Source organism: Cajanus cajan, chromosome 5, assembly GCF_000230855.2.
Source record: "Cajanus cajan strain Asha chromosome 5, NIPB_CcT2T_4, whole genome shotgun sequence".
Taxonomy (NCBI): Eukaryota; Viridiplantae; Streptophyta; class Magnoliopsida; order Fabales; family Fabaceae; genus Cajanus; species Cajanus cajan.
The window spans coordinates 33085281-33096894 of record NC_138521.1 but is presented as its reverse complement, the minus strand read 5'-3'; the positions used below and the strand labels follow the sequence as shown (position 1 = coordinate 33096894).

Below are 11614 nucleotides of genomic sequence, written 5' to 3'. Positions count from 1 at the left end.
TTGTTTTCAACATATTAGCTAATATATTAAGAAAGGATTTTCTAAACTAACCTCAAACGCTAGCCCAATGCAATCGATCAAAAACTCAAGAACCACCCAAACGCGCAAACATACACTCAGATGCAATACACTCAAACGAAATCTTAACTCAGAAAACTCGAATGACACATACACTCAAAGCTATCTTGTTTAAATATTGACGCGCGCGCGAATACAATTTGAAATTTGCAGATATTTTACGTCGTACCTCGTAGGGGCCGACGTAAAAATGTTGGACTTAATTACAAAAATTCCACCATATTTTTTTAATGTCGAATTTTTTTTTGTCCGACGAGAATACAGTGACGTAAATTACCTTTTTTCTACTAGTGACTTAACTTTTTAAAATGTATTCTACATTTTAAATCTATAAAACAAACACATCTACAGAATGTTGTGTGACACCATAACATGTGTCTAACTCGTATATTTCATGTTATAATTAAAAATTATTATTTTTTAGTTTAGACACTTCTTCAATACAATTTTAACCCTTTTCTGACACAACTTGCATATGAACTAAAAGAGTGAGTTAACTTTTACTCTTAGTTAAACACTTATCTAACACTCTTATTTTTTTTTTAAAAATTATAAAGTCAACTTATTTATAGATATTACAAGGCTCATAACATATTTTTTTTATCTATCTTAAGACTCATTTTCATAAGAATTTCTTGGTATTTTAACTTTTAATACATATATTTCATCTTCTAAAGGTCATTATCATATAAAAAGTGTATAGTTTATATATACATATTGTGTCTCCGTGTCCTACGTTTTGGATATTAATCGTGTTTTGGTGTCCATGTCTAGGGATGGCAAATATACTCGTATTCGCGGGTAATACCCGAACCCGTCCCGACTTTGACGGGGAATACCCGGTTTGACCGGGTACTGGTACGGGTATGGGTAAAATCCGATATATTAAATCAGGTACGGGTACGGGTACGGGTATGTACTTACCCATCCCGTACCCGTACTCATACCCGTCCCCGTTCCCATTTTTAATTAAATACTCACTTTTAATTTAATTATATTAAAGAATTTTAGTATTTTTTATGTGTAATTATTTATTATAATATGAGATAGAGAAATAATCTAATTATAATTATAATATAATTAAAAAAATAATTTAAAAATATTATATTTTAAAAAAATAATAATAAAATAAAAAATTTGACGGGTACGGGTACGGGTACGGGTATACCCGATACCCGATGGGGACGGGGATGGGGATGGGGATGAAAATCACATACCCGACGGGTACGGGTACATCCATGCCCTCTAGGACAAGTTGCTTCACAGAATGACAGATTAAAAACAAAGCTTTTTCATTAAGTATACTATATCTACTCGCTGTTTATCAACTTTTGGTTGTTCCCCTTTTCTACAATCTCACTTAATATATTATTTACTCATCTTTTTATATGAATTACTTTCAAAAATAAAAAATTATTTTTTTCTCTAAAATATAAATAAATAAATAAATATATATATATATATATATTCATCGTATTTTTTTCTCTCTATTTACACGTATGCTTAAATATGAGATATGCATGTTACCAAAAAAAAAAAAAAAATAGGAAGAGATATGCAACTAGATAGACTCATTATCCGGATGAAGCTATTAGCCACCAACACGATCAGAGACCAATAGAACGTCAATCTCCGTTGAAAACTGAAACTGGGAAACTACCACCAGCCATAATGACCCCTCCACCTATGTGCGATAAAAACAAATAATTTTCTTGTCTCTACCAATAATTTTCGGTTGCGTCTCCTATGGATACTCGTCATCTTGTTTCATTATGCAGAATATGAAACAGGGAACATTACTAGAAATCTAGAATATTATGAAAATATATTTTTGAATATATTCTATTGCAAGAAAACTCACATTTTTATGTTTATGAAGTTTTTGTTTCCGTGAGTTAATTATTTTTCACGCATACTTGCACACAGTCCTTTGCTTTCTGATTTAATGTGGCATTGTATGCGAAGCAGGAAAACCATTTTACTATCACTTTCCTTGTTTCCTACAATATGAGAAATTTAGAATATCCAAATACATATTGATGTCTCTTTATTACAACTGGACGGACTGCTAATTAAATTTGATATTTTTGAAAGAATTCCTAGTCACGTGAAAGATATAATAATGATGATGGAGAAAGCTTATTTGTCTTTTGTTTTAATTAATATAAAAAAATAATAATATCTTTAATATAATATACATTTTTTTTATTATAACATGTATTCCTAAAATAAATATAAGTTCTTTTCTTTTGTGTAATAGATAATTGGCGTCGAATGCATTTTAATATATATATATGAAGAGAATTTTTTATTCTCATAGTAAATTTTGATATACGTATTTTACTTAATAATTCATATTCTATGTTAAATTTTAATTAGAGTTACTAATTCAACTGTTATTGAATCAATAAAATTTAATATAAACTGTAAATTATTGAGTAAAATAAGTTTATAAAACTTATTTTGAAATAGGTGGATCATTTCTTCATATATATATATATAATGTGAATTTTGTTAAAATATGATACTTTATTAATTCAAGATTGAAAGTTCTTTACTCTTAGATCATATATACAAAATTTTATATTAATCCAAGATGATTTGATACTTCATTCTTATAAAATAAAATTGACGCAATATATTCATTTCAAAATATATTAAAATATAAACACTTTAATTACCTTTAAGTTGTTGTTCAATTTTAACAAAATTTGATATACACATGTAAAATGATATGAACTTTATGAGTGAATTATATATAAATTATACTAAAAAGCCTTACAAAATTCAATATTCAGAATAATCCATTGAAATTTTTACATTTTTGAATACCTGCAAACTCTTTTTAAGGAAGAAAAAAGTTTTAATTGAGTATCACCGGATTTTGAGAGACTCCTAAAAAAATCTTAATTGCCATAATTGAATATCACTAGATTTTGATGAACTCTTAAAAAAATTATGATTGTCTTGATTGAATATCACGTGACTTTTTATATTAAAAAAACCTGGATTGAATAATACAAGGCTTTTTTTATAATAAAAATGTCTTTTAAAATTCATTAAAATCCTAATTCAATACATCCCTCTTAATTGCATGTAATCTATTCATTTAAATAACTAACACTAGCTACTAGAATTTATCTTATTACATGCGACTTTTCCCGCGAACTTTTATGAAAAATTTACACGAAACATTGTTCCTACAAATTTTTCTGCGAAATTTTATTTGCAGGTAATACCTTCGTGGATAATATATTTTTGCGAATTTTAAAATTCGCAGGAAAATTTCTTGATAAAAAAATTCGCAGGAAAGTTTTCTGCAAATTTTTTCGCAAGAAATTCTGCAGGAATATTTTTTACAAAAAGAATTAAAGAAATTACTATAAATTCTATCAATAATTCTTCAACTTTCAAATGTTCACAATGAATTCATCCGAAGCATTTCTTTTCATGCCTCCAACATGTGATACATAATTTTTTAAATTCTAAGATTGTAGATTATAAGCCTAACACTCAACCATACAAATCAACTTGTAAGGTAAGTGTTTCCCCAACTTATATACTCTTTAATTGTTTTATTTTCAATCGATGTGGGACTTGAAGTTTTTTTAAAATATTAAATTATAAATTAAATATTTTTTTTATTTTCCTGTGGATTAAAATTTGTAGGAAAATCTGCAGGAAAAGTTACCTGCAAAATTTTTCTACTATTTAGTAAACATTACTTGCGAATTTATTTTTGCAAGAAACAAAATAAAATTTTTACAATATTTTCTGCAAATTTTTACCATGAAAATTTTTTTTCTATGATCATTAAAATTGTAGCAAAATTTGAAAGAAATATCTGTAAATTAATTTTTACAAAAAATTTCTACGAATATTTTTTTTGCAGAAAAATTCGCAGGAAAATAAACTTTTCTAGTAATGTAATTTTCACATAATCTCTTTCCAAAAAAAAAAAACTACTACGTTGGCCTAGTGATTAGAATTAAGATACACACACACACATATATATATATATATATATATATATATATATATATATATATATATATATATATATAAACTTATGTGCAGTCTTTCTTGTTGTTGTCGTTATGATTTTTCTACTAATAATAAATAATTATGAAAATTTTGAGTATGGAGTGTAAGGGAGTTGACTGATCTAGTGATTAACCTGTAGACACCCAATTTCGTCCGGGGTATACAAACAATCGACCTCTGTTACGAAGGGAAGGAGCTCCCGAAGCATGCAAACAACAAGACAGGACATCAGAAGGCCTGAAGCCCAAATAAACTGGTTTTAGTGGCCCGTAACGGGCTATTCCAAAATTAGAACGGGTCGTTCCCAATTTCCTAAAAGGGCCTAAGGCCCTAGTTTGGAACGGGTCGTTCCTAAACTGGAACGGGCCGTTCCCAGATTGAAAAGGGTTGTTCTAAGCTCATTAAAAAGGGGTTAAAACCTTAACTGGAACGGGTCGTTCCTAAACTGGAACGGGTCGTTCCTAAACTGGAACGGGCCGTTCCAAGTTATGAAAAAGGCCTAAAAACCCTTCTTTTGAACAGTCGTTCCAACCTAACCAATTATGTGTTAATCTCATCGCTGGAATGGGTCGTTCTAGTTTCAGAACTAGCTGTTCCAATTACAAAATTAACACATAACGGTCAGATCCAGAATGGGCCATTCCAATTTTAGAACGGGCTATTCTGGCACCCTTCTGATGACTATAAATAGACAGATTGGGCACAGTTCTCAAGGCCTCAAAAATTTCATCCAGGACTCCTTAGAGCTTGAAATTTCTCTCTCTCTCTTATTGTATTTCTTGAGTTTTGTAAGGCATATTGTAGTGTGAAAGGTTGCCGCAAAGCACCTAAAATCTCCATAGTTGAAGATCTAATAAAGCTTTCTACGAGGTATTACTCATTAATCTCTTGTTCTATCTTTCTCTTCTTTTATTTCATATATTGCTATGATAAACGCAATCATGTAGATATCTTAGGGTTCATCGTGTAATTTAATTTTCATGTAAATAATCATCAACAAAAGGGGATCTAATGTTTAATTTATTAATTCTTATCTCGTTAACTCCATCATAGGGTACCAATTGAGGGCACTGTAGGGGTGCTTAATACCTTCCCTACACGTAATCGACCCCCGAACCCAATTCTAGTTATCAAGGCCATTATTGGATTTTTAAAAACCTTTTCTTTTCCCAATGTTTTGAGTAAAACATTGGTGACGACTCCATAGAACCTATTTTCAAAATCATTGATTAAGGATTAGTCTAGTGTCCGAGCATTCCTTAATTGATGAGACTTTCAAACGGATGTCTAAACTGTAGGTTGCAAGATAAAAAATTTTTAGGTTTCGACAGATGGCGACTCCACTGGGGGCATTTAAAGAGGGTCAGGCACATTTAATTGATGAACTTAATAAAATAAAAAATAATAATTTAAATATTTTCCCCTTTTTTTTGTTTGTTTTATTTGTTTGGCTTCAATATCTGTTTGTTTGTTTAAATTTTGCACCTGTTTGAATAAAACTGTACACAATCCTTTGCACACAACAGTTCCCCCTACACCTGGGGGCATGAGGGTATTAAACATAGGGAGTGGTTGACGTACGATAGGCCCAAGTTCGACCTTAGAGCCTGCGAGCCTTGTCAGAAATCACACTTAAGGTGATAACCAGTTACTTTATCCCGAAATACTGTGACAGACCTTAAAGTTTGTCAGGTGACGATGACAGAGATACTGGGTCCCTATAATGGGGGCACCTTGGGAGCCTTGAGAACCAGTGAGATTAGAACCGTCCTATACAATGCACTTTTCTTACAAGGACCACAACCATGGATTTATACCGCTCGTGGATGTACGATTGTTTGAGCATATGATTGTTGCATAGTTGTTTGTATAAAAAGTTTTCCTGCCTTTTGTCATAATCTTTCCCTTTCTTTTGTCTAAAAATATATACAAAAATATAGTGAAGCGCTTATATGTTATACATATATTAGAACTGATAGGAGTACTCGACAAAAATCAGTGCAACCTTTGTCATATCGTAAAATATTACGAAAAGGGGCACCGATGATGACTGACCTTCTAAGAATCGGTGTAACCTTTGTCATATCGTAAGATATTACGAAAAGGGACACCTACCTTCATAAGGGAAAGCGTCATCCTGTCAGGAATCTCCTTCAATAGATCTATAAACAAGCATAATAGAAATCCATTGTTATCCCTCGAAGGTGGCTTCTCAACACTCCGTACTCACGAGGACCCAATAAAGACAGGCTATGGAGGCACTAATGGAAAGGAACCGCGAGCTGAATAAAGAGCTTAGGCAGCTCAAGGAGCAAATGGCTCAAATGTGAGAAACCATGAACAAGCTCCAACATGATGACAACAACGCTATTCACGTAGGAGACGCGTCCAAGGATCACCTAAATGCTTTGGAAGAGAGGTTAAGAGCGGTGGAATGTCATAGCTTTGACATTCAGGAGGCCACTAAAATGTGCTTGGTACAGGATATCCAATTCCCTCCCTAGTTCAAAAGTCCTGACTTCCAAAAGTATACGGGATCCAGCTTCCCCAAAATGCACCTGACAATGTACTGCCGAAAGATGGCTGCCCATGTGGACAACGAGAAGCTCCTGATACACTGCTTTTAGGAGAGATTATTGGATGTGGCCCTCAATTGGTACATGTAGCTGAAGGGAGGAAGGATCCAGACATGGAAGCAACTCGATGACACTTTCTTGCAACGATACAAGTACAATATTGATCTCGTCCCCGACAAGTCTGATTTGCAAAGGTTAAGCAAGAAGGGGAACGAACCTTTCAAAGCTTATGCACAGAGGTGGAGGGAGCTGGCCGCACAAGTAGAGCCCTCGCTTTCTGATAAGGAGATGGTGACCTTGTTCATCAACTCTTTAACTGGCCCCTATTATGATAAGATGATAGGGAATACCTCGACCCTTTTTGCCGACATAGTCACCATAGGCAAAAAGGTGGAGCAAGGTTTGAAGAGCGGTAAAATAGGAAAGGCTCCAGGGAGTTATGACTACAAGAAGTCCTACGGAAAGAAGAAGGAGGATGGGATCGATGCAGTCACCATAGCCACCACCCCTCCAAAGAGTCGAGGTGCGACACAGATTGAGTCATGGAAAGAAAAGACAGTGGATAAAACTCCCACCACTTATGCGACACTGTTACCTCAACTCTTAGAGGCTTCCATGTTGGTACGACTCCCGCCGTCGAAGCAATTCATTCCCCCTTTCCCTTCATGGTACAACCCCGAGGAGCGTTGGGATTATCACTTTGGCTCCCCAGGACATTCTGTGGAGCGATGTAAGGCCTTAAAGCTTCAAGTCCAAGGCCTAATTGACGTTGGGTGGTTAAAACTTGACACGGACACGCCTAGTATCGACAAGAAGCCGCTTCCAAAGCATGAAGATTAAAGCCCGTGAAACGGTGCTGTTGGAAGACCGCCTGAATAGGGATGTCCATTAGGGATTCATGTTTTCTGTCATCATGAGTTTTATTATTTCACTTTTTTTTAACCCACAACTTTGCCCAAGGTTATGGGTTTCCACAATAAAGGGTTGTAATGAATTTGTTTCTTTTATAATAAAATACATCATTTAGAAGTTGTGTCTATCGTATTTTCTGATGGAACCAACTTCTCCATGAGAGTTAGTGGTTGATTCCTTCTCTTCTCCAAGGTTGATATGATGTGAAGGATGATCTCTTCAAGGGTATGGAAGTGGAGGATTTGGTGTTTGGGAAGGTGAAGGGTGACGCACAAAATGAAGGAGAGAAATGGATGGTGTTTGGTGGTGTAGCTCCTTTAGGCTAGCTCACTTCACTTAGGATGATGAAGGCCAACCAAGGAAGACCCAAGCTCACTCTAGGTAGAGAGGAGAGGATAGGGGGCCATGGAGTTCCTAGGGGACTAAGGAAGGAATGAAGAGGCACAAAGGCTCACTCAAATTCATTAATTTCCAAAGTGGCTACAAGGTGGGTTACCTAGAGTACTTATAGGGAAAGAAAGGCATCCAGGGTTTCTTGGGAGCATTTGGCCGAAATTTTGGTGTCCAAATGCACCCTAAATGAACCCTAAATGCATCCCAAATGAAATGGGTCTCATCCCTCCTAAAAGACTAAAGTACCCTTAGGTCAAAAAAAGAAAGAAATGGACTTTTGACCTTAAAAACAAGGCTTAAGTCCTAAAATAAATCCTAAGACTAATTTTTCCCCATAATATAAAGGCTAAATAAAAATACAAAATAAAATCATAATATCTAATGTACCCCAAAATACAAGGGCAAAATGGGAAAAGGAAGCAACAAATTAAGGAGATGGCTAAAATTCCACACACATGATGATCATGGCCTTTGGTGTGGTGTGTGCTTCATCTTCCTCTACTCTCCTAGCCATGGACCTTGTGATAGGCCCTATATGATGCTTCAAGGATGGTCCTCCATCATTTTCTCTCTTTATTTTCTTCTTTTCGTCATCCATGCATTAAAATTATAAACCTAAATACAGAACCTAGTGAACATGGCCGAAGGAAATGAAGTTGAGCAAAATCTATACTTGTGTGATGTATCGCTCGAGCATGAGAGAATCTATCCCCCGAAATGCAAAGGTTGATGGACCAAGAGAATCTTACAATCCAACCCTATCAAGAGGAAGTTATGCAGATTAATCTAGGGCAAGAAGAGGATAGAAAGGAAATATCAATCGGCACGAGGATGGCAAAGGAGGTCAGGAATCAATTGATCGACCTCTTGGAGGAAAATGTCGATGTCTTCGCTTAGTCTTATCACGACATGCCAGGATTAGACCGCAAAATTGTTGAACACAAATTACCCATAAAAAATGGGATTCCTCCAATAAAGCAGAAACTTTGAAGGATCAAACCTGAGTGGTCCCTCAAAATAAAGGAAGAAGTCCAAAAACAACTAGATGCTGGGTTTTTGGTTGTATCTCAGTATCCTGAATGTGTAACGTAGAAAATAAAAAAATAAAAAAAATGATCCAGTAGCCAAAACGGGCCGTTCCAAACTACTGATTTGGCCTTACAAAAATGAAGGAGAACAGGCCGTTCCGGAAGGAGAACGGGCCATCCTGGAAAGGAGAACCGGCCGTTCCGGAGGGAGAACGGGCCATTCTGGATGAGTCCCGGAACGGGCCGTTCTGATTTCAGAACAGGCCGTTCTGGGCGTGGATTTTGTGTGTGATTTGGGAGTTCAGAACAGGCCGTTCTGAACTCGGTACGGGCCGTTCTGGGGCAATTCGAAAGTCTATAAATAGGGGTTGGGGGCCTTCAGGAAAATGTGAGTTTTTAGAGAGAAGTTTTAGAGAGAAGGTCTTTGGGTTAGTGAGCTCCTTTCTCTCCCAAATTTCTCTGTTTGACTCCTTTTCTCCTCTAGATCAATAACTCCTTCTGTCTTTTCTTGAAATTCAGATTAGAAAGCTTGTTTTGGGAGGACTAAAGTTCCGAGTTAAGCCTCGAGGGAAAATTCTACTTTTGTTCAGTCTTTAGCTATCTGAGCCAATCTTCAGGTAAGGGAAGCTAGAATGTTTTTATTTAGGATGTATGTGAGTTTACAAACTCAATGGGATTAAGCCGAGCGCAGGTTGAGTATGTCAGGTGTGGAAGAGCTTAGAGCTCTTGGGTAGGTGTTAGGCTAGGCGCGAGCTGACTGCGCCAAGCGTAATTATATTTATAAATAATTGTTTTAAATTGATGCTTATGCATGTTTAACGTTGAAATAGTAGATCATATATGTATGATATATGATGTATGGTGAGGTGTGATTCATATGTATGCTTGTGATGATATGTACGAATGGTTTAATATGATATGAGTATGTTTATTGATCATAATGATTTATGATGTATGATGCATTATTGCATGTGATGTCTTATGACATGTGTATGATTGTTAATCATGATGGTGGGCAGACCATTATGATGTATGATGCATGATTGCATGTGATGCCTATGGCATGAGTCTAGCCTAGGACTTGAGGAGAGGAAAAATATTTTCGAACTGGAAGAGCTCACATAGAGTCTCTTGAGAGTGGTGCTTGGATAGGCCACTGATATATGAGAGTGGTGCTCTGGGAGGCCACTGGATTTGGGAGAGTGGTGCTCAGATAGGCCACTAGGTTGGGTGAGTCTCCTCTAAGTCCTTAGCTAGTGTTGGAGCGGGGTATGAGGTCGAGGGTTATTTCCTTAACCAAGTACTCAGGAAGGTGCGTGGATCCTTGCGGATAGTCGGTGGGCGAACTCCACAATTGACTTGGTTAATGCATGCCAAGGTCGTGGTAAGCCCGTACCCAGCTGTGCTATACCTGACGGTGGATCTGGACTTCCAAGTGTATAAGTGACATCATCCGAGTAAACCCGAGTGAGGATTATATCCTGTTTAGCTGTGACCACGCGGGCGCATTGGGCGTGAAAACGGTTGGGGTGGTTTCGGTAGGATGGAATGTCACTTATACAACTCTGTTGTTATGGAGATCTCCTAGGTGTATGCGTGACGAAGCATTAGATGATTGAGATGCATTTATTGCATGATTAGTAATATGATGAAGTGTGGTGTTTGACTTCATGTTTGATGAATGAATGATTGATTGAGATGAAAGGTTCCTTAGGGACAGGATTTGGGATGTATGTATAGTATAGATTTTTATTCTGTACTTGTGTCGCCACCGGCCCGAAACGGGCTTTCGGCATTCGCGAAGGATGGTTGGACTCTTTGTTTGTTTAAAAATATGGATTGCTAGAATGACTTATTCTCAAACTGAGACCTCGTCAAACGAGCAATTTTATTAAAAGGCTCACCAATCCATGTTAATCCCAAGCGGGACCCTCCATGGATTAGCGGTTTTCATAAAAAGGAAGGGTTCATGGAGTCGCCACCAATGTTTTACTCAAAACATTGGAAAAAGAGGTTTAAGGCAATCGATTCAAAAATCGACTTCGGCCATTATAACCAGAGTCGGGTAAGGGAGTCGGTTACGCGTGGGGAAGGTGTTAGCACCCCACAGCGCCCCTTTCGGGTTCCCTATGACAGATTATTTTTAAAAATAATAGTGCGAAATTACTAAATTACCCCTATTTATTCTAAGCAATTATAAATTAACTATCTACATGATGACAGTTTAAATATGTACACACAGAAAGCGGCAAAAGAAGGGACTTTAAAGAGATAAACCTTTGAAGCGTGCTTTCTTATATATATATCTTGACAGAAATTGGGAAGCGTTTTGGCGTTCCCTCCCTCTACAAGACCGCTCGCTCCCTCTTATAAAATTTTAACTATGGAAATCCGGAGGATTTCCCTTCGACTAGGTTCGAGACTCAAGCAAATGGCTCGTGACTCAAGAACTTCGTCGGATCAACTCTCCGAGTGATTTCTAGGCAGAGCACTGCTCAAAAAAACCCAGAATACTCAAGAAGAGGGTTAAAACTCAGTCCAAAAGTGTAGAATGACGTCCCATTGACGTCATATTTATAGGGA

The 11614-nt window shown here is 36.4% G+C and overlaps 1 protein-coding gene across 1 annotated transcript in view; it reads left to right on the top strand.

Annotated features, from left to right (window-relative positions):
• The first annotated feature begins 8720 nt into the window (after positions 1-8720).
• The window catches only part of LOC145957961 (uncharacterized), a 28455-nt gene continuing 25561 nt past the window's right edge, over positions 8721-11614 (top strand). The window contains exon 1 of the mRNA XM_083074402.1: positions 8721-8846. Within this exon, the coding sequence (XP_082930528.1) occupies positions 8721-8846 (126 nt within the window). The remainder of the gene's footprint in view (positions 8847-11614) is intronic.